Source organism: Callorhinchus milii, unplaced genomic scaffold, assembly GCF_018977255.1.
Source record: "Callorhinchus milii isolate IMCB2004 unplaced genomic scaffold, IMCB_Cmil_1.0 Scaffold2, whole genome shotgun sequence".
NCBI lineage: Eukaryota > Metazoa > Chordata > Chondrichthyes > Chimaeriformes > Callorhinchidae > Callorhinchus > Callorhinchus milii.
The window spans coordinates 109,340,832-109,368,289 of record NW_024704743.1 but is presented as its reverse complement, the minus strand read 5'-3'; the positions used below and the strand labels follow the sequence as shown (position 1 = coordinate 109,368,289).

At 40.5% G+C, this 27,458-nt stretch overlaps 1 protein-coding gene across 2 annotated transcripts; it reads left to right on the top strand.

Moving 5' to 3' along the window:
* The first annotated feature begins 797 nt into the window (after positions 1-797).
* Positions 798-26,425, top strand: vcpip1 (valosin containing protein (p97)/p47 complex interacting protein 1). Of its 2 annotated transcripts, none has more exons than XM_007896805.2 (4): positions 798-3,458; positions 18,196-18,282; positions 20,891-21,814; positions 23,441-26,425. In XM_007896805.2, the coding sequence occupies exons 1-3, from the start codon at positions 848-850 to the stop codon at positions 21,781-21,783; spliced, it is 3,591 nt and encodes a 1,196-aa protein (XP_007894996.2). In that variant the 5' UTR covers positions 798-847; the 3' UTR covers positions 21,784-21,814; positions 23,441-26,425. The 2 variants fall into 2 exon arrangements, with proteins under 2 accessions (XP_007894996.2, XP_042187872.1); XM_042331938.1 differs by having other exon boundaries at positions 24,949-24,995.
* The last annotated feature ends 1,033 nt before the right edge of the window (positions 26,426-27,458 follow it).

Sequence of the window (27,458 nt, the reverse complement as noted above, 5' to 3'; positions counted from 1 at the left end):
ACACACACAAAAAAAAAGTCAGAAACACGATTATCATTATCGTCACCTCTCTCTCTCTCTCTTCTCTCTCTCTCGCTCTTCCCGGCGGCTCAACTGCGCGCGAGTTCACTGGAGTCGCCGTTCGAAAGATCGCGCGACCAACGGCGGCCGCCCGGCAGCGCAGGCGCAGAGGGACGTCCCCGCTCACTCCGCACACAAACACACACCGGCCGTTCCGGCGGCGCAGGCGCACATTCCTCCTCTTGACTCCCCACACGACACACGCCCCGCCCCGCCCGCCCGCTCCGGCGGCGGCTTCGCTCGGTCCGCGAGACCAACGGCGCCCGGTTCCGATCCCGAACTACGACTCCCAGCGCTGCGGCGCATGCGTAGAAGGCCTCGCCTCCGCTTCCTCCTCCGTCCCCGGGGGTCGGCCCTCCCTCCCTCCCTCCCTCTGCTGCTGCCTCCTCTCTCTCTCTCTCTCGCTGGGTGGCTGTTTGCCTCCCGCCCGCGGTACGAGGTCAGTTTCGTTTCGTTCGATAACGGAAACTGCCGGAGTGGGAAAGGGGAGAAAAGGAAAGTGAAGAGAAGCACTTCCGTGTTCCGCAGCTCTCGACAGGACCATCGCTCACCGACCGCAGGCGGCGGCTCTCTCTCTCTCTCTCTCTCTATCTCTCTCTCTCTGACACCGTGAGCCGTGACCGTACACACACACAAAAAAACACAGAGAGAGAGAGAGAGAGAGACGGCGACAACCGATTTCACCGAATTTGTCAAAGGAGAGGGGGCTTCGAGGAGTGGGGGTGCGGAGGGCGGGTCGGGGGGGGGGGGGTTTACGTATAAAAGACGCCGAGAAACCAATGAGACGATGTTGCAGGGATCAAAGAAAAAAGACAAACGTATTCTGTCCGGTACGTGTCCGGATCCCAAATGCCAGGCTCGCCTGTTTTTTCCAGCCTATGGAGTCAGTATCGAGTGCACCGAGTGCGGTCAGCGCCACGAACAAAGGAACCTGCTCAGTGTGGAGGAAGTCACCGACCCCGACGTGGTGCTCCACAACCTGCTGAGGAATGCTCTGCTGGGAGTCACCGCTCCCAAGAAGGGCACCGAGATGGTGAAGGTGATGGGGCTGTCGAATTACCACTGCAAGCTGCTGTCCCCCATCCTGACCAGGTATGGCATGGATAAGCAGACCGGGAGGGCCAAACTCCTAAGGGAGATGAACCAAGGGGAGATATTTGACTGCGCCTTGCTGGGCGACAGGGCTTTCCTCATTGAGCCGGAGCACATTGCGACTGTAGGATACGGGAAGGATCGCTCAGGGAGTCTGTTGTACCTTCACGACACATTGGAGGAGATCAAGAAGGCGAATGACGATCACGAATGCTTGATACCTGTCCACGTCGATGGCGATGGACATTGTTTGGTTCATGCCGTCTCCAGGGCTCTGGTGGGCCGAGAGCTTTTCTGGCATGCTTTGCGTGAAAACCTCAAGCAGCATTTCAAAATGAACTTGGAGCGTTACAAGGCGTTATTCCATGATTTCATTGATGCAGCAGAATGGGAGGATATCATTAATGAGTGTGACCCCTTGTTCATCCCCCCTGAAGGAGTACCTTTAGGCCTACGAAATATTCATATATTTGGGTTGGCCAATGTGTTGCGTCGGCCAGTCATTTTGCTAGATTCACTAAGTGGAATGAGAAGCTGTGGTGATTACTCAGCTACTTTTCTTCCTGGTTTAGTTGTTGAAGAAAATTGTAGGGGAAAGGATGGACAGTTTAATAAGCCTATATGCATTGCATGGAGCAGTTCAGGACGCAACCATTACATACCTATGGTTGGAATAAAAGGGGGTCCTTTGCCTAGACTTCCTTTGAAACTGTTGCCTAAAGCCTGGGGTGTCCCACAAGAGCTTATTAGAAAATATATACAGTTTGAAGATGGGAGTTGTTTACTTGGAGGTGACCGTAGTTTGCAGGACAAGTACTTGCAGAGGCTAGTTTCTGCAATGGAAGATGTTTTCCTGAAGAAGCATGACATTCACCCTTCCCTGGTAGCAGATATGCATCAGTATGTCTATAGAAGGACAGGCGTTATTGGAATACAGCCAGAGGAGGTTACTGAAAGTGCAAAGAAGGCTGTGCTTGAAAACCGCTTGCACAGATGTTTGACTTGTGGTGCTCTTTCTGAGCTTCATGTGCCTTCTGAATGGTTAAGTCCAGGAGGAAAGTTATACAATTTAGCTACCAGCACCCATGGTCAACTGAGGCCTGACAAAAATTACAGCTTTCCAATTAACAATTTGGTGTGCTCATTTGACTCTAAAAGGGATATATTAGTTCCAGACTATAGTCTGAGCCATTTAACATCCTGCAGCTGGTGTCATGGTACCTCCATGCGCCATGTGAGAAGGGACAGTTCTGTGGTTTATTTAGATGGAGATCGAACTAACACCAGATCTGCTGGAGGCAAATGTGGTTGTGGTTACAAGCATTATTGGGAAGGGAAGGAATATGATAGTCTACCTGAAGCTTTCCCGATTACTTTGGAATGGAATGGCAGGGTGGTGCGAGAAACTGTTTATTGGTTTCAGTATGAAAGTGAACTGCCCCTAAATAGCAACGTCTATGATGTTGCAATGAAGCTGGTCACCAAGCATTTTCCCGGTGAATTTGGAAGTGAAATCCTGATTCAGAAAGTTGTTAATACCATACTTCATCACACTGCCAAAAAGAATCCTGATGATTATACTCCAGTCACTGTTGAAGGGGCACACGGTCGTAGAATCAGTGACTTCCAAGATGAACAAACTGCAGATGCACATCAGCCGAGCAAGATAATTTTAATGGGTCAGAAATCAAAGACCTTGCATAAAGAAGAGTTGACCATGAGTAAAATAGAACGAAGTATTCAGCAAAATATAACTGACCACGCGGCTATTATGCAGAAGCGGAAAACAGACAAATTGCGACAAGAACAGAAAGGATCAAGCCAACCATCTTCTCCTGGAATTATTAAAGATGGTCCATCATCGGCCCCAGCCACTCCCACAAAATCTTCTTACTCCCCATCACCCACCAAGGAAAAGAAAATCAGAGTAACCACTAATGATGGGAGGCAGGCAACGCTGATCCTACAAGCATCTGTAAAGTTTTCTGAACTCCAAGAAAGCATTGCAAAAGAATTTAACCTCCCTCTGCATTTACAGTGCATACGCTATGGCTTTCCTCCAAAGGAGCTTCATCCTCCTAAAGAGGGACGGGAGAATGAGGCTTTGCCATTGCAGCATGGTGATCGAGTTTCTGTGGAGATTCTGAAAGATAATAAGGAGGAAGTTGTACTAGCTGCTTCTACATCTGCAGTCCATTCCTGGAAAAGTGACGAACCTGAAGCTTCTGGTCGAAATGTTGTTAGGGAAATGCAGGACCACATTGATCTTGAAATGTCTTCCCTCTGCCTTCTAGCAACCTTAATGGGTGAGAAGCTTCAGTACCTTCTTTTTGTTCATTTTAAATTGCTTTAACCAATCATATTTTTGTCATTATAATAGCAATGCAGATGTTTAGGTGCAGGACTGGTAAGTGTTCTTTTTCTTTACCAAAACAGTATCAATTTTTGTTCAAGCTCCCAATGAAACCATGATTGGTGCATTTACAGCCTCTAACAATGAATAAAAAGCCTTTTGGAATGATGGGGGAGGGTTACGCGGGAGTATATTACAATATAATAATATTAATCCTTTAAGGGAGGATTTTGCAGTGTTGTGGTGCAATCTGAGATGGTTTCATAAATGACAAGAATGGAATTTGAGCATTTAGTTAGGATGTAAGACTTGAGTCCCAAGTCCCAATCTAGCACGACTATTAATGTTCTGACATGACCATCAACGTGATGTGTGCTTGAGTGATGGAATAGTGTCCACTATGCATCTATTTATTCATACAAAAATGGTGGCACTGATTGTACAGACCTGAGGAGATTGCATCAGCCTTTTAAGTCCGAAAACATGTTACTTTGCGCTCTGTGGTTTATAAGTTTGTGTAAAATCAAACTTAAAATTAGCAAAGCGCATTCATAACTTCCATATGTGATGAACTCTTTTTGCAGGAATAGGGAAAACATCATCTGGATTTTCTGTTTGTATTAAATATTAATATAACTAAGCCTCTTTTTGAAGCTATTACAATTTCCCTTGCTTTGTTTGTTTTCCTGGAACTTAAAATTTGTTATGGGTTTAAGCAATGTTTTAAAAATATCTGTCACTTAGTGAACATTCAAGTATTTGAATTACTATTTAGATAAAAATTGCTCCCACTAATGTCTGCTTAGCAGAAAGTTATTAAATAAGCTTTGATTTTATGACTTTCAGCTAATGTCACTGGCATGATTTGTGAATACTATAACAATATTTAATAATAATAATAATCCTTGCATTTGATATAGCGCTTTTCACGTCCAGAGAACGTCCCAAAGCGCTTCACAGAACACACTGTAAAGTGAATTGACTGTATATTTGTGGGCGAACGCGGCAGCCAATTGCGCACAGCAATGTCCCACAAACAGTCGTAGATTGAAAATGACCAATTTATTATTGTTTTTGTTTTGGAGGGATTATTATGAGGTTGTGTGGAGTAAGGAAACTTGCCCAAGGTTTCGCCCTGCCTGGAATTGAACTCAGGTCTCTCGCTTGCAAAGCGAGTGCTCTAACCACTGAGCTACAGGACTCCACGAGTCCATTTACAAAGCATGCTGGAGATATCTATTTGCAAACCACAAAATGATCATCATTAATTAATCTTTAATAATCTGTGCAGCATTTCATGTATGCAACCCTCATTCGCTTGGCACTGATAGATCCATTGAACCTGCTTTGTACGGTGGTTTTGGTCATATGAACTCCGACCAACAGCAAGCCATTCAGGAGCAATATGAAATCTCAGTTTTAAATGTTTTAAATGTTACAAGGTGTAATTTCGAGGTACAATCTGTTTTTGTCAGCCTTGAATTTCCTGTTTTTTATGCTGCATGATTTTTCTTACACCCCAATGAAGTCTTGACGGTTTCAATGTCCATTCGGACCATCAGTCAATGCTTGGCCCATTTTAGAAACGGTATTTTCCTCTGGCTTCCTATATCCTTTAATCTTTTACTTTTGAATAGATCCAGCCTCAATAGAAACGTAAAGAGGTAAGGTTTGCATTTTTTTAAGCATAACTTGCATTAATTAACCCCAGCACAATCAACCACAGGTTTCAGAAGATTCACACCTTTTATTGAGTTGAAAATCATTCTAATGTGGCTGATATTTCAAAGGTAAATCTCTGAATTTGTTAGTTAACTAGATAAAATATTGTAGCTCTTTATTGAGTTGTCCCGTTCCCCCCCATCACCAATTCTCCTCCAAGGTACTATTGACATTTGCTTGGTACAATTTCAGAGTGTTTGGTGTTCTGTTACCTCACTCGATGGACGTGTTATTCATACGCGAAGCTGGATAGTGAGCGTTAGCAGGCAGTGTGACTAGAGATGGGTAAAATATCTAATCGTGTTTACAACTGTTCTCTGCCTGTTTACAACCAGCAGGAAAGTTGTTGGATTGCAGTTAGGAGCAGAATTAATTTTTTTCTTCCCTCCTTAGCCCATGGATGTTGAGTCAAAAGATGCACTCCCATTGTCAATCAATGGGGATTGCTTGCTGGCATTGTAATTGGGATTTCCTGAGTTGAATACTTCAGCTCCAAATTGCCCTTACAATTATCACTTGAGCACTGAGGTCCAATTCTGTAACCTGTTACATTTCTAGAGCGAATATTGAACACTTCTGTCCAGATTGCTGTCTATATAAGTTTGACATGTTAACGATTGGAAGGCAAGGTTGTGAGGGCCCTTTCTACCTCTGATTTCAGTTAACAGTCCTGGCTTCTGTGTGTGTGTTTCTCCTCCAAGGAAACAATACTGAAGAATACATTTTTTAGTTCTTAAATCTCTGTTTTCCATGAGGGTGTAACTATTTTTGTAACGTTACACGGAATAATGATTAATTTAAAATGTTTCGTTTATAGGTAGGGAACAGACAGTAGGATAATTAATGTAACATTATTTGGAGGATGATAGGTCATTTTAGATTAAACAGAGAGTGCAATGAACAGATGCACAAGAAGGGTTCAAGAAGGCCTAATATAAGCAGAAATATTGGGGTCAGGGATAGAAGATGGGTGTTTAAAACAATACTTTAGGCTGTGTTTTATGTTTAAATAAGTAGTGTTTAACATCATGTATAGTTTGTAAATTAATGAATGTGTTCAATTCTGTGTGAACAGTAAAAAAAATATCCATTTTGAAGAAAACATTTTAGTTGGTTAAGTACTGATTGGCCTGCAAACATTTAAAAGTCACTTTTTGAGAGGTTTTTGTGAGGTTTATTGGAATAATTCAAGACAAGACTATACAATGGCCTTATCATTGAGTTCTCATAATATTTACACAGCTCTATCGTTAATTTTGTTGTTTTAGGTCTATTTTATTAAAAAAATAAACATTCCGTTCATCTCTTGCCTCCTTCAAGGCTCATCTCAAGACTTATTGTAATTTGTTGTTGTTAAATTTGCTTATTCTTGATTGAAGCTGAGAGCTTCTTGTTCAGTCTTTGCTATGGGATGCAGGGAAGAAATGTCTGAGAACTGGCAGCTCAGCCCCCAGAGAAGAGCTTCTCAGCTGCTTCTGTTCAGGCCAATGCTTGCATTTTGGGATGAAACATTTTCTCAACCATTGAGAAGATGGATGAACTCAGCAGGAAAACTTTGAAATTATTTATGTATATTTTAACTAAATTGTGTTATTTTGGGGGTATTTGGAGAATTAAAGAGTGTAGCGAATGCATTACTATTTTATAATTGTTTTCAGGTACTAAAGAAATTGCTTCTATGCACTCGCCTAGTCTGCTTCAGGAGTTCACTAATACGTGTTGCAAATAAAATAATAACCAATTGGCTGCCGCGTTCGCCCACAAATATACAGTCAATTCACTTTACAGTGTGTTCTGTGAAGCGCTTTGGGACGTCCTCCCGACGTGAAAAGCGCTATATCAAATGCAAGGATTATTATTATTATTTGGTTTGGTGTCTTATCACGTCTTTGAGACGCCTCAAAAAGCTTCAGAATATACTGTAAAGTGCATTTTTTGTGAACAAATGGATGTCATGCATTCATAATGGAAGAATGCTGACTCACATGTGAACTGTTTACTTTCATTTGTATGAATTATCAACTAGCTGCAGGGTGAAACTATTCTTCAGAATTGCATGATACAAGTGAATGTGATGTTCTGGTCAGCAATTGAATTAATGTACTGTGTGGTTCTGTGCCAAAGTGAGGAAAGGTTAAAAGATTGACAAAGTTGACCTTTAGCTCTCCTCCGTGAATTAATTAGCATACTGTTAGTTTGATGATGCTGCAGCTGCTCAGTCATGTTTTATAATTTCAGTTTACAGCTAATGTGCAGATACTGTAGTTAAAATGTACTCTGCCCATTATACTGCACTGCAGCATTCTGTAATTTTCTATATTCTGTAACCATTGAAGTCATTGATGGTATTGATTCGTTTTATCCCCTCACGATCATTTGGAGTATTCCACACTATGAATACTTGTAATTTGTGGGCATTTTGTTATCCAAATAATCCAAACCAACCAGTTATGGCATTAAAGCGACATGCTTTTATATTGTACAACAGGACTCAACTAAAGCACTGGATTATCCAAATAACCATCTTCAGCACTTTGTTAAACTGCTGAGCGGCAGTGCTACCTAAGTGAATATTTGTGTTAAATGAATACAAACTGCAGTTCTAAAACAATTTTGAAACAACTGCAAATGCAAATGTATTTTTGGCTATATTGCAAAGTTAACTTGACTTGTACAATATTATGCAGAAAAAAGGTAGCAATATGAATTAAGTCTAAATACTTCCAAATTACTTGCTTTGTAAGAGTTTATTAAACCAGACTTTTACCAATTCATTACAACTACACCAACAACTATTTGCATTTATATAGCACCCTCCACGTCGGGCAGAGTCTCAGAGCACTTAACAATGGCGGTGCCCGAGGCTGAGCCAGGGGAAGGAGGAACATGACTAGACGCAGTCAAAGAGGAAGGTCTTCAGGCGGGACCTGAAGATAGGGAAGGAGGGGGTGAGGCGAAGGGCTTGAGGAAGGGAGTTCCGAAGTTTCGGGGCGTAGTAGCTGAAGGCATGGCCTCTGATGGTGGAGCAGAGGATTCGGGGGACATGGAGGAGACCAGACCCAGTAGAGCAGAGGCAGCGGGTACTGCTGTGGGGAGAGAGGAGGTTAAGAGATAGGGCGGTGCCAAGGAATGAAGGGATTTAACCACTAGAGTGAGGATCTTGAAGTCGATCCGCTCTGACAGGGAGTCAGTGGAGTTTGGCAAGGAATGGAGTAATTGGGGTACGAAGTTTGGTGCTGGTGAGAATGCGAGCGGTGGAGTTTTGAATGAGCTGAATTTTGTGAATCGTAGAGGAGGGGAGACCATCAAGGAGGGCATTAGAGTAGTCCAGCCTAGAGGTGACAAAGGCATTACCTCAAATTCCTTGCAAGTTAATACAGTTGAACCACCAATGGAGCACTTGTCTCTTTTCCATTTCTAATTTTATAATTGGTGTAATTTTTTTTGTTCAGTGTTAGTCTTAGCCCCCTCCCCCATTCATTTAACAATAGAAATGTTAAATGGTCCAAAATAAATTGATGAAAATAGAACTGGAAGCAAAAGTACAGCTGGCATTACCATTTTAAGCCAAATTAACCCTAATAAATATTTTATGAACACTTCAATCTGCTAAAGAAAAATATGACTAATGCTGTATTGCAACATTTTAACGTTCCAGCTGTACAATGTTCATGGTAGGCTGTACCAAGGGTACTGCGTATTGTGTTGAACGTCATAAAATTAGGAGCTGCTGTGGCCCTAGAGGCAGTGCAGAGGAGAGCAACATAAATCCTTAATGCAAACGGGATGTGATATGAAAAACCCATTAGATATCTAGTCTTGAAATACGGCATTTCAAATGGGATTTTATACATGTATCTATATGTATCTATAATTGAAAGAATACTATTGTATGGCAAGAGAGGTGCTGTGTGGGATCCAGGTCTATGTCTACAGTTTCTGCACAATATATCTCAAGCTTGTTAAAACTAAACGCTAGTCAGATGATAGAATGTAGCCCCATGGGGAAGTTATACCTGTTTTCTAAGTTCTGCATGCAGGATTGCTGCCTGTTCTATATGATTGATGAAGTGCATTACCCAAAGAGTGGGAGAAAAATGTACTGGATATTATACAACACAGGTTAGTTTTGCCAGGCTGTTTGTATTCTAAAAAGGAAAAAATAGAGGACAAGTAACAACAACAACAAAATTACACTTATAGAGCGTCTTTCATGTCGGGAGGACGTACCAAAGCGCTGAGGTGTCGGGGCCCGAGCATGAGGGAGGGGTGGTTTAGGGGTGAGGGAAGGCGGAGAGGTGGGAGGGAGACCAAAGGCATGGTCGAAGAGAAGGGTCTTGACCGATCTTGAAGGAGGCAAGGGAGGAAGCGAGGTGAAGGGACCGTGGGGTGGAGTTCCAGAGTGTGGGGACAGAGAGGCTGAAAGCCCGTTCACCGACGTTGGGTGGGAGACATGGAGTAGGCTGGAGCCCGATGAATGGTGGGAGCGGGCAGGTTGGTAGGGAGTCAGCAGGTCAGAGAGGTAGGAGAGGGCAAGGCCATGGATGGCCTTAAAGTTGAGGACAAGGATCTTGAACTCGATCCTCTGGGGGATGGGGAGCCAGTGGAGTCGGGCGAGAGTGGGAGTGATGGGGTCACGGAGCCTGGTGCGTGAGAGTACACCAGCTGTAGAGTTTTGGATGATCTGCAGCTTGTGAAGGGAAGAGTTGGGACGAGATCGAGCTGTGTAGTTATAAATTGATTAACAAACTCTAACTCATTTGATATAGCGCCTTATCACATCTTTGAAACGTCTCAAAGCGTTTCACAGAATATACTGTAAAGTGAATTGACTGTATATTTTGTGGGCAAACACAGAAGCCAGTTGCACACAGCAGAGTCCCACAAACAGTCATGGATTGAGTGACCAATTTATTTTTTTAAAGAAATTATTGGGCCGGAAAATGGAATGGAAAGAGAGCTAGACTGATTTTTTTGTTTTAAATAACTTAATGGGCACTCAGTTTTATTTTTAGGATGGCTTCATAGCTGTATCACTGCTTCTATTTTTTTNCTCTCCCTCTCTTGGAGTGCTAATTCTGAGATACAGCTTTAGGAACAGCCCTCAACTTGAACCAGAACCATGAAAGGCAACACAACTGAACTCAATTCTGTTTTCCATTGACATCTGCAACATACACATTTTCCAGCAGAGTACGATTCAAACCTAGGTCAAATCAGTGAAAGGACTGTGTGCAAACTCAGTCTGCCATTCAGTTCCCCAGTAGTTTACATGTATTTTTTTTGTGTGAATATACCAGAGAAATCAGCTTTTGTTAGATTATTTTTTCTCTGGGAAACACTAGATGATTCAAGTGTTCTGAAATTGACTAAAAGACATATTCAACTCTTAATAAACTTTAGGTTGCTCAAACAGTGAGGAATTGTGCATTATTCCACCAGTTGTAATTTTTTTTCACCGCGGTGAATTATTGATCAGATGATGACTAGCCAGGGCTGCTGGGGGGTGAGAGGTGGTGAGAGAAAATAATCCAGAGAACCAATCACTTGAGACCATTCTTGTGCAATTCTTAATGCCTGGCTCAAAAAACAGTATCGACAGTTGTCTGGAAGCAGGTTACCTGTTTTCCTGCTTCTGAAATGTGACCTTAAGAGAAGGCGAAAATAGTACACTGATTTTTTTTTGCTACGTATGCAGCTGCCAGATCATTCCACAATCACACTGACAGGAGGCAGATTGTCATTCACATGATGTCTGGGACTCCTCTCAGTTTAAATGCTTAATTTTGCTACAGCAACAAACTGTTTGGTGCAATTGGGGTCTAATAATAATAATCCTTGCATTTGATATAGCTCTTTTTCACGTCTTCTAGACGTCTCAAAGCGCTTCACAAAATAGACTGTAAGGTGAATTGACTGTATATTTGTGGGCGAAATGCGGCAGCCAATTGCGTACAGCAGCGTCCCACAAACAGTCTTGGATTGAAAATGAATGTACTGTGGAATGAAATGCTTTTCCTGTGTTTGGGCCTTGTGTCAATATCACACTTCCAGGTCAGTTACATTATGGAGGAGATGTAGAGTAAACCACATTATACACCTTCCCTATAATTTACCATATCCCTATACTTGGAAGAACACCATGACTGTACAAGTGTGATTTTTTTTAAAATTTTACCTCTTCCTCAGTTCTAATTTCATCTGTTTGTCTGACTTAGCTGGCACAGGTTAGCTGCTGTTTTTCTATACATAACATTCTATATTATACAATTGTACTGTTTATTTCTACATCATCCTCCCATTTTTGATTATTAATTTAGGTTCCATCTGCCTCGTGGGTCCTGTAAGCTAAAACAACAACAATAAGATTACATTTGTAAAGCGCCTTTCACATCGGTAGGATGTCCTAAGGCGCTGGACAGAGTACAGCATTTCAGACCCGAGCTGGGGTCAGGGAGGGGGAAAGGGAGGGGAAGGGGGTTGTCCGATGGCCTGGTCGAAGAGGAGGGTCTTGAGGCGGGACTTGAAGGAGGCTAAGGAGGGGGGCGAGGCAGAGTGACTAAAGGATGGAATTCCAGCGGTTGGGGGCAGAGCGGCTGAAGGCTCTCCCACCAATGGCGGGGCGGGTGGGTTGGGGGATGTGGAGCAGGCCGGAGCCGGCTGAGTGGAGGGAACGGACGGGTTGGTAGGGTGTTAGGAGCTCGCACAGGTAGAGTGAGGTGAGGCCATGGAGGGATTTGTAGGTGAGGACCAGGATCTTGAACTGGATCCTCTGAAGGATAGGGAGCCAATGGAGTCGGGCGAGAGTGGGGGAGATGGGGTCACGGAGCTTGGTGCAGGAGAGGACACGGGCTGCAGAGTTCTGGAATATCTGCATAATAATAAATAATAATTTGCATTAAAGGGACAACAGCGCAGTTCAAAGAAATTAGGTGACTTCTCCCAATGACCCTGACCTAGTTCCGCGCCCCACCCCCAATTCAACTTCACTCCCAAATTCAAATGAATTGTCTGTTTATCTCAGTGTTGTTTTCGGGACAATGCTGGTGCAGATTAGTTTCTGCTTTTGCTAATATAATTCAGTGATATTCTGTTAATTGAATACTCAATTTTATAGCAAAAATTATTCAATGAACCAAGTTATTTGTATAACCAGACTAAATCTAAGAGGAGACTCATCTCCTAGAACTTGAGCCACACATACTTCAACCTACATGGAACTGGCAACGTGCTCCTTCACAAATCAGACACACTCGCTCATGCTCAACCAGTCAGTTGCCAGGGACCTCTGGGGAGTGAGGCAAGGCGAGAGGGAGGGATAATAATAATAATCCTTGCATTTGATATAGTGCGTTTCACGTCTTCTAGATGTCCCAAAGCGCTTCACAGAATATACTGTAAAGTCAATTGACTGTAGATTTGTGGGCGAACGCGGCAACCAATTGCGCACAGCAATGTCCCACAAACAGTCATGGATTGAAAATGACCAATTATTGTTTTTTTTGGAGGGATTATTATTAGGCGTGTGGGGTAAGGAAACTTGTCCAAGGTTTCGCCCTGCCTGGAATTGAACTCGGGTCTCACTTGCAAAGCGAGTGCTCTAACCACTGAACTACAGGACTCCACATGAGATGAGAAAATGTCAATGATGTTCACTCTTCACTGTAGTAGGTAGTGATTTGGGATAGTGTGTTTATCCAGACTTGGATTAATTGTTTTTAATATGAACGGTCACAGGGAAAATTATTCCATAAACCAAATTATACATGTAATAATAATAATAATAATAATCCTTGCATTTGATATAGCGCTTTTCACGTCGGGAGGACGTCCCAAAGCGCTTCACAGAAGACACTGTAAAGTGAATTGACTGTATACTTGTGGGCAAACGCGGCAGCCAATTGCGCACAGCAATGTCCCACAAACAGTCGTAGATTGAAAATGACCAATTTATTATTGTTTTTGGTTTTTGGAGGGATTATTATTAGGCTTGTGGAGTAAGGAAACTTGCCCAAGGTTTCGCCCTGCCTGGAATTCAATGAACCTGGTATTCAATTAACTGATCTATATTCTTAGATTTAGCATGCAAATCGTTTGGGATTTCTAAATTCTATTCAATAAACCTGACTATTCAATTAACCGATATTGCAAGTTATTAATTTACTGGACTTCCTTGTGGCTTCTCTCAGTGAGGTTAACCTTTAGCCCAGTTTTGTTATGCAGGCCAATGTTTTCAAGAAATGTTTTCAGGCTGCCAAGCTCTCGTTATTTATTTATTTATTTATTTTGGTCAGCGGGGAGTCTGACACATGGGGAATTCCATCACCATGCTTAAGATTTCCATGCATCCCACTTGCACATGGAAGTCCTAGGGATAGATTGTTGGAATGGAATGTGCACTCGCTCCCTGGAGGGACACATTCTGCTTACCTAATTCCCGAAAGAATTAGGCACAGGTTGTCAAGAGCCAAGGCTTAAGTACCCTAGAGTGTGCGATGGGGTATTGCTGGAGATTAACCAGGTAAAGTTGCATTGCCATTGATATTGCTGCTTGGGAAGCTTTCCCACTGCTTGTCCAGCTAGGATCACCATACCTGTTAGGGCTTTGGCTTGCAGGGTTAATAGGATCTTAGCGGGATGACTCCCTGCCACCAGTGACTGGTCTGCTCTACCAGGTCCTGCCGATGCTGTGCTGTCATTAGCAGTGCCCTGGAATGCTGCAGGCCCGCCTGGCTAAGGAACCGGACTACCGAGATCACCACCGAAGGCTGGCTCGATTGTGACATTCCTTAGTCCCACTGCCCTCCACCCTCCAGGTCTGGAGAGGGTGGAGGGCAGTGGGTGAAGGGGGATGATCGAACACACAGTCGAAGAGGAGGGTCTTGAGATGGGTCTTGAAGGAGGCAAGGGCGGGGAGAAGCAGAGGGACTGTGGGAAGGAGTTCCAGAGGGTGGGGGCAGAGTGGCTGAAGGCCTGCCCGCCAATAGTAGGGGGGTGAGGCGGGGGATGTGAAGCAGGCCGGAGCTTGCTGTGCGGCAGGAGCGGATAGGTTGATAGGGGAATGCTAGGTTATGGAGGACTTTAAAGGTGAGGAACAGGATCTTGAACTGTATCCTCTGTGTGATGGGAAGCCGTGGAGTCGGGCAAGGATGGGGGTGACAGGATCATGGAACCTGGTGCGGGAGAGGATACGAGCTGCAGAGTTCTGGATGATCTGCAGCCTACGTAGGGAGGAGTTGGGGACGCTGACAAGCAAGGAGTTTGCATAGTCGAGCCTGGATGTTATGAATGCGTGTGTGTGGATCTCGGCGACCTGTGGTATGAGACAGTGGCGGAGCCGGGCGATGTTGGAAAGGTGTGGGAAGGCAGAGCGGGTCATGGCACGGATGTGGGTTAGAAAGGATAGTTGAAGGTCAAACAAGACGCCATGGTTCCGGACTGGCTGGCAAGATGGAGTGTGCACCCTTGGATGGTGATGTTGTCAATGCCTGAGGTGTGGAGGTACTGACGGTAGCCAATGAGGAGGGCCTCGGTCTTGTTGACGTTCAACTGAAGAAAGTTAGCTCTCATCCAGGGCTTGATATCTGACAGACATTTTGTCAGGACAGCAGTGGTCCTGGAGTCGAGGGTGGAGGCAGAGAGATAGTTAGGTGACATCTGCATACATTGGAAATTGACCCCCTATCTGCCGATCTAAATGGAATTGCTTGGTGCCATTCAGCTTCGAGCTGTGCATGAACAGTAGTATTAAAGGAGAAGCCTCATGTAACAAGAACTTAAAATGGTATGTTACTACCAACACTTATGCCTCCATAACAGTAGTCACCACACTTCATGTGCAGTATAATGTCAAATGTGTTTTATTTTTATAACAACTGCTTAAATATGCATATTTAAATTAAAATAGCAGAAAGATTGTCGGTGTGAAATTCTTACACTCTCGTGTGATTGTGTACAAAATACATGCGTTTTTAAAAAATAGAAAATTGCCACAGAATGATGCAGTGCTGAAGCGCCAATAATTGTTGCTATGATGTAGTTGTCAGAGGTTTGATGTTCCTTCTCATTTTTCTAATCACATTTCCCTACCTTTTCTCCATATGTCTTAAAGTCCTTAATTCTGAGTATGTATTTATTTCCCACTTAAATACCTCTATTGATTACATGTATGGTCTTCTATGAGGAGTGCATTACATTTTCTCAATTGCTTTTGTGTGATGATTTCTGCATTAAACATTTTAGTATTAATTTTCAGATCATGTCCCCTTGTTCAGATTCACCCTGCTGAGGAAGTAGTTATTACCTGTCTACCTTGTTAATTCTCTATATTATTTTAACCTCAATCAGATCTCCCTCTTTAACATTCTCAACCTAGATCAGGAACTCGTATCTCAAATTTACAACACAGAATTATATTTGTATAGTGCCTTTCACTTCAGGACACCAGCCCAAGCCACTGGATAATCAGTGTTTCGGATGCAAGCTCGGGTTCGGGTTCGGGGAGACTGAAGGATAGGGGGGGAAGGAGGGTGACTGAAGGCACGGTCGAAGAGGAGGTTCTTGAGACAGGTCTTGAAGGAGACAAGGGAGGAGGCAAGGCGGAGGGACTGCGGGATGGAGTTCCAGAGAGTGGGGCAGAGTGGTAGAAGGCCTGCCTGGGTGATGTTGCGGAGATGGGGAAGGTAGAGCGGGACATGGCACGCATATGGGCTAGGAAGGATAGTTGAGGTTCAAACAAGGCTCCAAGGTTCTGGACTGGCTTCGTAAGTTGGAGTGTGCATCTTTACAGCCTTTTGACCCAGAGGTGGAGTGCTGTCAGTGTACTTTTATATGATTCTAGCTGAACTAAATTGATAGACTACTTGTTGATATTTTCCTTTAGAAAAATAATTCTGTTCTGTTTAGTAACTAACCTGTGATCCTGGTTTAGTTATTGCTTTTGAACTATCCCAGTAAATGTTTCCTTAAGATCTGGATTATTTTGTTTTACTTGAATTGTGAGAAATATTAACACGTACGTTTCGCCCACAAAAATACAGTCAATTCACTTTACAGTGTATTCTGTGAAGCACTTTGAGATGTCTAGAAGACGTGAAAAGCGCTGTATCAAATTCAAGGATTATTATTACATTTCCTAAAACAACACTCATTCTACTTTAGTAACAGTTGTAGAGTAATTGATACAAAGTCAGAAGTCGCTAGGAACACTCTGGTCAGGCAGCATCTATGGAAAAAGGAAAATTAGTCAACGTTTTGGGTCCACAACCCTTCGTCAGAACTGGGGCATGTTAATAATAATAATAATCTTTGCATTTGATATATTTGTGGGCGAAACGTGGAAGCCAATTGCGCACAGCAGTGTCCCACAAACAGTCGTGGATTGAAAATGACCAATTTATTATTGTTTTGTTTTGGAGGGATTATTATTAGGTGTGTGGAGTAAGGAAATTTGCCCAAGGTTTTGCCCGGCCTGGAATTGAACCCAGGTGTCTCGCTTGCAAAGCGAGTGCTCTAACCACTGAGCTACAGGACTCCACGTTGGGAGAGAGAGGCTTTTAAGGACTAAAAAGTGGGGGGAGGCAGGCCAAGAGAAAATGGGGTAAGACTAAGACTTCTGTTTTTGTTTCAGATTTTCAGCATGTGCAGTATTTTGTGTTTTGTTTATAAATACAATTTGGTCACTCACATCATGGCTGTTTGTGGTACTATGTTGTGTACAAATTGGCTGCTGCGTTTCCCACAAATAAACAGTCACTCCACTTCACAGTAAGTCCTGTAATGCGCTTTGAGACATCCTCCCAAGGTGATAAGGTGCTGTATCAAATGCAAGGGTTATTGTTATTTGTCCAGACCTTGGTTTAAAGTCTTATCTGAAAATTCATACTAGGCGGCAGTCAGTAGTTATGACTTTTAAAATAAGGAACATAAGGTTAATAAAAAAATCAGTATCTATTTGAACTGAGGAATTTGAGCTTTCATCTTGATAAGATAAAGTTGGTTTAACATATCCAGCTTTGGCTTCTTTTCAAGATTTGTTGCACAACTTATCCAGTACTTTGGACTGGTTAGTCAACAAACTTCTTAATTTTGAAGCAGATTTTCTGTAAATTCCAAAAAACTGACTTCAGAGTCTGAATTCACCAATTTGCCAAATTCTAGAAGCTGTTCAGGATTGTAACATAGTTATACTAATAAAAATACTACTTTGCAATTATGCCCTTCACAAAAAGTAACATCCTCCAGTGCTTTATAGAGTCAGACACTGAGCAGTGAGAATAGGGGAGAGGAGGAAGGTGATTAGGCATGGTTGAAGAAGAGATGGGGATCCTGGAGAGAATAGCGGAGGGTGCAAAGTTTTGTGTGGATAAGTATGTGGGCAACAGGGTTTGGCATCAGAAGTGTTTAGATTCTTCTTTCCTTTTTGACTTATTTTCCTTGGGAAGAGCAATTGTACTCATAACAATTATTTTGTTTGAAACTGTTCTACTGTACTGTTTTACTGTATTTTGAAGGTGAAGTACTTATATGATGTGCTTTAGTTCCTATTGCAGTTGTCCACAAATCTCTAATGAGCATTCGACCTCAGGTTGGTTTTGCCAGGTTGCTTGCATTCTAAAAAGGAAAAAATAGAGGACTAGTAACAACAAAATGACATTTATAGAGCACCTTTCATGTCGAGAGGCTGTCCCAAAGCGCTAACTCAAGACATATTTGCTTACCTTTTTGTTACAGGTTGCAGGCAGAGTACCCTTGAGGAACCTCAAAGTATATTGACTGCCTATCCCTTTAGTTTGATTGCAATTTATGCATGATGTTGGCAGTGAAAGCTACAAAATATTAGCTGACTACAGGGAAATGCAATGGCAGTACTGTTTAATAATGTTTCAGATAGGCATCTTCCTAAATAGATAGGAACTTTATGCCAACTGATTATAATTTTTATGCCTTTGTTCGATTGTCTTGCACAGGTGAAGATGTGTGGTCTTATGCAAAGAAGCTGCCACATTTGTTTGAACGTGGTGGAGTGTTCTATAATACAATGAAGAAAGATGTGGGTAAGTAAATCATGTTACACTATTCACCATTTTAATGCTCCTCATTCACTTTTTGTAATTATTGCAAATTTGTTAACCCCCTCTACATTTCCTCAATTACTCTGGATTCTTACCGCTACTGCAAAGAGGGTACTCTTTGTTAGTCGAACAGAACAATATCCCTATAATCAGTTTAAAATTGTAAAATTCTGTGATACGGTTTTACTAAAGTGAAATAAAGGTACATTTCTTTCCTCCAATCTCCTCCAAGGCAGTCAAGAGAAGTGAACTAAGCCCCTGGAACTTGTATGTTCATCTTCAACTTTTGAATTTTGTCCAGTGTTGGTTGTACTGGGGATATATTTGGTCCAGATTTGACCATTATGTATGGTATGGAGAAAATAATGCGGCCACTCAATGTATGACTGTTTGTGTGACGCTGCCGTGCACAATTGGCGGCCGTGTTTGGCCCCAAAATATACAGTCAATTCACTTTACAGTATATTCTGTGAAGTGCTTTGAGACGTCTCGAAGACGTGATAAGGCGCTATATCAAATGCAAGGATTATTATTATATAGGAAAGTAGAATTTAGGAAAGGACATTGAACACATCCTTTAAAACATGCCCACTTTTTAGTGGTCATTTACCTTTTACTTTAACTGTACTTTATTGGATCCACTTTTTTTCTTGATCAGGAATTTATTCAAATTTCTTTTGAATATTTCAACTGAGCATTAACTGGGTCAGCCAGTTCATAAGTTACTGCCTCTGAGCAAACTTTTTTTAAAAAAAATCAAGATATAGTAACATTAGAGATGCAGGGTCAGGATGGACTTCGCTCCCCGTAACTTAACTGGTCAAAATGCAAAATACTGCAGATGCTGGAAATCTGAAACAAAATTTGAGATGCTGCCTGACCTGCTGGGTGTTCCCAGTGACTTCTGTTTTTGACTTAAATGGTCAACATCAGCCTCCAATATAATGTTCACTATGCCCCAAGCCTATTATTGGTAAGTACAAATCAATGGGGGTAGATTGACAGCCGCGAGGGCACAGCTGTTAGTGTATCTGTAGATTAAGGGCACTGTTTAATGGGAGAAATTCTTCTAACACAATGATAATTGTAACACTGTCACCAATTGGAATGATCTTGCAGCCCATACAACTATTGAAACAATTTCTTGATTCAGAGCCATAAATTTATCTTATTAGGAAACAGCATTGTAACCAAATAATACTAACCCATCCTAGGAAAAAAATTGTTCTTGATGTAGAGAGAAAAGTCCTAGAAATTAATTAGAATTTTTTTCAGAAAGACAAGAAATTGCTTTTGTCTATGTATTCTGTCCAAAGTAATATTTTCCTCCAACAGTTCAGCCTCTCTCAAGTTTCCAGACGCATACAAAAAATAAAATTGTCAGTCTTTCAAGTTCAAATATTCTGACCACATAGTCATATTTCTACGTGGTTAGTGAAGAGATGAACATTCCGTTTAGACATATTGAAAGGCTATAGTATTCAAATTCATGAATAAAGTCATGCATACCAATTTTCTAACGCTGAATGTCACTGTCACTTTCAGTGAATTACAATGCGGTGGCATATTCTCAAAGCATTAAGAGCATTATTACTGGATCAACATTTTTACAACTTTGGCTCCTGAATATTTCCTGTGGGGTCTTGGGTTCTTTTCTCTAGATTTTGCTTCCAGCTCATTTTGTTCCCTTGCCTCTTACCCACACTGCATTACCATGTTGCTAAGGCTCTTTAACATTCTCTTCTATTTCTGCACCACTTATAATTTACCATTCATTCTGATTATACTCTCCTCATTGCAAGCAGTGTTCTGTTACCCAGTACTCTTGAAATTCATATTTTATCATTATTTGTTGATTTACCTATGAATTCTCAGGGAGGTAAATTGCTGGGTCTACTTTCAAAGTAAGTGATCCGAAGGTTAAAGGTGAAAATATTCTTAATTTTCTAATAGTTTTAGTTGTGAGATAAAGGAAGAGAACTGTAATATTTTAATTCACAGAAATTATTGTGTGAGGTTTGTGTTTGCCATTCCTACTTCTACATAGTGATTTATTCAAGTGTGCACATTATGATTTTTTTCCACCACTTTTCTCTTAGTGTTCCTTAAAACATTGGCTTTTGCTCAAGTAGTTACATGGACAGTTCACTGGCATCTTTCCATATGTAAACCTAGATTGGAAGAATCAACATGCATTTCGACCTTGTTGGGCAATACATACAGCTGAACCCAATACTTTTCTCACCCAACATCCACATCTTCACTGGGAAATAATGATGAGCAGGAATCCCTTCCCCCTTTCACACTGAGAATTACTAAGGCCAATTGTAGTAGAATTACTAAGGCCAAAACATTTGTTGCGTATTCAAACAAGTTTTAGAATCTTTATGTTGGTTCAAATATCGGTACTGCATTGAGCACACATAATGAACATTCATTTCTATTTGTGAAGATAAACTCTTAAGTAATTAATTAATTCATGTTTTAAATTCCAGAATGAATTTTGTAAAATTGCTACCACAAATACTGCATTATTTGCTAGTATGACAATTGTTTTCAATGCTTTTTTGATGTACATTTTTCTATGCAGGCTTGGTGGATGGGAAGCACCTAACACTTCCCCATCTTCCTGGTAAAACCTTTGTGTATAATGGGTCAGAAGATAGGCTGGAGCTTTGCATTGATCCAGCAGGACATATTCCCATTGGTCCTGACATTGACAGTCTGATTAAAGAGGCCTTAAATCAGTTACAATCTGAGGGGACAAGAAGCAGAGAAGGAAGTCCTTCCTCACATGGAAGGATGAAACTTGGCAGTGGTGGAGTGGTGCGAAAAAAATCTGAGCAAATGCCAAATGTAACAGCTTTCCAGGGAAAAGGCCATTCCCTTGGAACTGCTTCAAGTAGCCCACAGCTGGAACAGCGGCACAGCAGGAAACTAAGCACTGGCAGTTCTTCAGTAACAGATGTCAGTTATGGTATTGGCAAGTCTAGTCCCAAGCAAGGGGCTTCCCCTCCCAAATCCAGCAGTGGAGATGGTGAGCTAATACGAATGGCACCTGGCTTTGTAACCATGAGAGACAGTAGGCAGCTTAATCCTAATTTAATTGAAGCGCAACGTAAGAAGTTGCAGGAGATGGTATCATCAATTCAAGCCTCCATGGATAAACATTTGCGGGATCAAAATTCAGAGCAATCAATACCTAGTGATGCCCAAGAAGCAGAAGTACAGAATACAACTTCTTCACTCCAGATAATACGAACTGGAAGCTCACAAACTGGTGTACTGGAGCAGCCTTCGGTTGCTCCACAAATAGGCCATGAGCGTTTGCGTATGGAAACAACAGCAATTGGTGTGGAAATGTTCTCCCATTCATCCATAGCAACAAGCAAAGTGCAAGATGGGAACCTATTAAACGAAGATCTTGAAGAAATGGATAGTCAAGAACCTGAGGGGACAGTTGAACCTATGGATCACTCTTGACTTCATGTAGAAATTGATATTATGAAGCATGGTGAGTCCTCAAAAAAAAAAGATGTATTGTAAGCTGTTCCTAACAGCAGAATATTCCATTGTGGGGAAGGGAGTGAGGTGGAAGAATGATTTTTGGAGCAGTATTGTAGACGTCTGTGGCAAACGTGCTCTTTAGCGGAGAGGAATGAGAGGAAAATGTGGATGCAATCACTGCACTGCTCTCTTTTTTGATGAGATTAGTACAGTACAGTGATGGGGTAGGGGAGAACATAATGTTTGAATGTTTCAAAAATATATATATACAGGGTATGAAATTTCCCAGTAAGGCAGTGAAAAACAGTCACTTCAGGTTCAAATCAGTTAGGTTTATTAATGATAACTATAGGGATAGGGAGGAAGGGAAGAGCCGGAAAGTTTTACTAAAGTAAAATAAAATCTTCTCAGTAATTCTGATTTGATATGTGACACAAATAATTGGGTTTGGAGCATGTTTCAAGATCATAAATGCACTTTGGAGTTCAGGTGATATTTATAAGCTGCTTGACCTTTGCTCTTATTGTGTACAACCCCTCAAAGCTTCTTTGTTTTTCTTCCCTTTTAACTCAGCAGTGTACAGTTTAACATAAAACTTGCAAGCAACATTATTCTAAAGCAGTAATAGAGATAATTAATTTTTCAGTAAAACAGATTCTTCCTGTCAGCTGATGCTCTCACGTTCTTCGTTTAGCACTAAGATAAGCCTTCATTCTTTTGATTATTTATAACCAGATGCAAAAATCACATAAAGCAATTTTATCAGGATGAAAAGAAAAAATAGCAAAAATAAATAAATTGAGAACTAAAATGGGAAAGCTAATATGTAGCAAGGTCAGAATAATGTAAGGCTGTATATTCTTTTAAAAAAATAATGTGGCTGAGTTACTTATGTAACAAGTTGCCAAGTGTACATTGATATTTGACTGCTCAAATGTGTTGCAACTTGCATCACACTACCAGGCATCTATTATTCTTGATTTGGATGAACAATTTTAAATCTAATCATGTCAAATTCTTAAATTGATTTTAATATAATTAATATTAATAAATCAATCTTCCTATAGTACAGTGCACTACAGTGTTAGCTCAGGAGTTTGAGTGCTTATCTCAAATTTAGTTATGTGATGGATTCCGGGAATTGCTTGTTTCCCACTTTTTCTCCTTGGCAATGTAAAAGGCATACCTGCGTAATAGCAAAGCATTCGTGGTGGGGGATGTGGAGAGGGAAAGGAAAAAAGGCTGTGGATGGGAAGAACAAAACTGATCGTGTCCCATTTCACTTAAATTGTTGCACATCTTGGACAATCTAAGAGCAGCTTTGTATTTGGTTCTGTTAACATATATATTGTCCAGACCATTGTGTGCTCTGGCTTCAGGACGATGTATAGCTTCGGAACATCAAACCTGTTCTGCCATTTTATTAGATCATGGCAGACCATTTAATCATATTTCTCAGCCCTTCACTTCTCACGCTCTTACTTCCCAAATATTATCCCCTTTTAAACAGTTCAATTAATTCTGCATGTGTAATTACAAATATCCTGGTAAAGAAGAAAATGAGGGGGAGAAACTAATCTGAAAGGACAAACTCAGTTTATTTACTTGTTTAATTTTTTCCCCCTCAATGCAGGCAAAGCTGGGCTTTGTACAAGAGTCGTCCCATGGCAAAAGGAGCTCATCGTGTTCAAAAGACAGAATCAGATTTAATCCCTTTATTTGCTGCATGATAGCAAGATTTTTCTTGGCAATCCATATGACCGCTTCAGCCTTACTATTGCCCTCAATCAGTCTTCACAAATATACAATATCATGATTGCTAACCTGCACTCAGCTGAGATTCTGCCGTTGACGCAGCTTTCAGTAGACCTTTGTTGAAAGAGACGAGTCTCTTTACAGTGCAATTTCCAGATACATCTGATTTAAACATTAATTTGTGATGCTGTTTTGCTAGAAATAAAATAATACAGAGTAAGGTCAAATAAGGTCACATGGCCCTAGCTGACATGCTATGTAAGATGTACGTCCATCAACATACAATAAATGTGTTGTTGCTCTTTAGAAAGATCCAGAAACATTCTTTATTACTCTGGCTTCAAGGATTAGGGCCAGGGCCTAAGAAAATAAGTTGTTCTTGGTTTAAAAACTTTATAGAAATAATCAAATTGCAGTACCGTGTTCAGTCCTATTGCAGAGGAAAAGGATTCAGTTTGCCACAGAAAGATTCTTACATTTGATATTCACCAGCTTAAAATTTCTTTCATTGCTAAATACACTGTGATCATAGTGGAGGAATGGTCCAATTGCTTGTGACAAAACTGCCATTTGTGTAGATACGTTTGTTGGGTGAGTGCTTAACTAAAGTTGAATAATATCTTTTACTGAAAAAACTATTTCAAAGTTGGAAATCACTCTTTGCATAGGTTTAATACCAGTATTTTGCACTCATACAGTATATATACAATCTATAGTTTGGGATCTAGATAGCTTGTGTCCCGCTGTAGAATTTTGGGGAGAAAAGCCCACTGTCCTAATGTTGTAATAGTTATCCTAGGAAAAAGAGTAAGTTGCAGTGAGACACTGCATTGCTTCCTGAGGGACAAACAAGGACCTGAATTTGTTATTTTTCAGGGCTCCAATGCAAATATGGCTAACAACCTACTGTATAATTTTGTGAAGTACTCCATACTCTCCCAATTCTTTAACACAAGGCAGGAAGGGAGAAGATCCAATTTCTTTCTTGCATACTGAGGTCTAAAAGGTGGTTGTGTTTAAGGTTTTCATTACAGATATGAGAGTAACCATGCAAATGTAGCTACAGCTGGCAAACTTATAAAGGATGTTGAATGCAATCATTTGACATTATGCCCTCAGTAATTGACAGGAATTGGAAAGTGCTGAGTATTATGTGAACAGAAAATGAAGATGCTTTGGAACAAAAAAATGTCATGCAAGTATCTAGGACAATTCGCCTCCACTTGTTTCACATTTTAGTATGTCAGCCTTTCTTATGCCATCCATTTTACTTAAGTTCAGTTTAAAAGAAAATCCTCACAAATGTTTCATTATGGTGCAAGTAAAACAAACCATAAAGACTGCTGTGTAGTTAAAATTCACAATTTTGCCTCTTTCATTCCTCAGACACCAAATTCAGGAACTTGGAAAAATGTTGAAAATCATCTTCCTCTTAGCAAAGTTGCAAACTCTGAGGAGAAAAATGAATGTCTGTTCCTTCACTTTTAAAGGTGTTATTCTATGGTGTGTGCAGTCATTTGATACTGGTAGTGATCATAAAACTGAGCAGAGTGGTTATGAGCTGCAGCTAGTGAATTTATAGTGGTAATGTCAAGTTGTAATGGGAGTGGGAAGAACTACCAATTATCTGATTTTTGAAATACAACCACTAATATTCCTGTTATGTGCAAATCGTACCATTTACTTTTTACATGTGAGAAGAACGCACAGACCTTAATGAGACAAATTGCACAAAAAGTAAGCCTGTCTCATTTTAATAATTGTAAGAAGTGCAGAATTTCACTATTAAACAAGATGCTAGGGACTCTAGGACTAGACTTCAAATGATTACCTCTGATAAAATATAAAGCTGATGCTGTCTGCTCTTCAATTAAAACGAGCGTTGAATTGTACTATGAGAGATGATTACTTTTGCTTTGATATTGATAGGCTGATTCTGATTTTATTTAATTGAATAGTGAACCAATTAAAATCATATTTAAAAATGCTTCAAGACTTGTGCACTTCATAAAACATACCACTTGTAGTGTGAAACAGTTAGAGTGCTTTCAGGAAAGGGTTAATGTCAACAAAAATATCAACTTTCAAAAGAGAAGAGTTTTCCACTTTTCAAAATGAGCTTCATTTTGGTAACTAGCTTTGAACTGGGTTCATGATTCAATTGCTTCTGAATCTGTTTTTAGGTCATTTGTGAGGATTAAAGACATTCCGTTAAGAATGTACATTAAAATTCATTGCAGTCTTAACATGGGATTTTCAACTTTAATGTCCTTTTTAAATGCAAATAATATAATTCACGCAATAGTCCATTATGGAATATTCAGTAATGTAACTGAAACACAAATGTTAACAATTAGATTGAAAATACAAAATGGGTCTAAAGTTAAACATCCCACAAAAGTTGGATTTTTTTTGCAGTGTTTGCCATCCAGTTATTCAAATATTTTGAAGTACATTTTGAGTGTATTGTGTATATACAGTTTATTTTTAATGGAGAAGATATAAGAGTTTTGAATGTCCCTGTTTAAAAAAAAATGTTAACAAGATTATAAGAAACAAACTGACGCATTTATGGTAATCGGACAACACTGGCAACTGATTTGGTTTGACACTGGCAAATTTGGTTTGTTAATATTTGTGGTTGCTGTACCAAATATCTTAAATGCATTGCTCTATAATGTAACACCTGTGTATAATAGTATATATTGTACAATATTATAAGTGACTTGTACAGTAATTGGAGTTCTTTTATTGAATGCTTATTAAAAAAATGAAGTGGTACAGGCTACAAGTACCATCTTGCTGTTAGCATGAGTTATGAGCATATCCTGAAGGTGCAATAAATTAAAATGTTTCACGGTCATGCTGTCCAAGGATGTTTTAAACTTTTTACCGATTTTTTTTTTTTCCTTCCTTTGCATCAGTCCCTCAGAAAAATGCTAAGTTTCCGAGATTTTCATCATACACATCACTGAATAGCACATATCAATTAGTTTTCTCCCACTTATGCTGAATGCATTTCATGCTTTTTTTTGAGTTGAGAAAAAAATTTCAATGCTAAAATTTGTGTTCGACTAGAATATTTGATTCATGATTTTTATAGCTTTTCTTTTATGTAAAAAAACTGTAATTCATCTCCCTTTATGCTTAGACCAGCACATCGATTCCAACAAAGCATTCAACAGCATCAGAGACGATTTATTTTCGACACATGAAATAAAAACACACAGAGCTTATAAACAAATTACACACTAAGTATTCCTGGCTCATTTTAGTAATCAAAGTCTATGTTACGAAGTCAAATGTGACAAAATAAAGTAGTATGCATTTCATTCTCAAGTGTGATGAAGCACTTTGAGTCGTCCTCCCTATGTGAAAAATGCTATATCAAATGTAAGGATTATTATTTCTATTATTCCTGCACTGTAAGGCCTCCAATCTCAGATCTGAATGCCCAATATCCTTCTCATCCTTTCCATAAGTTGATGGTGAAATTCCCTCTTCCCTGGATGTTGAAATCAGTTTCAGAGTGCAGTACTGTATTTAATTCCATATCCAGATACATACTCGACCACTAGAGGACAGTAGTTCATTGATGGTCACACTGCAAGGCAAATGCAGTCACATTTTGATAGAAGTATTAATAAATCTGGGGATGAATTAACTTTTTTTTAAAAAAAACTTTTGTTGAATTTTCTATTATAAAACGAAAGCATTAGGCCTCTGGCATTGCTTCTGTCTATGAACATAGTGCACTTCCTAGTATTTTGCAGTGGAATGGAAGCCAAGATCTAATTTTTTCTTCATTTAATCCAATCGCTTACCCTGTATTCCAACATCATGGCTAATTGAGCTATTGCGGTGCAGATCTTCCTGGGCATAACAGCTCTCACAAT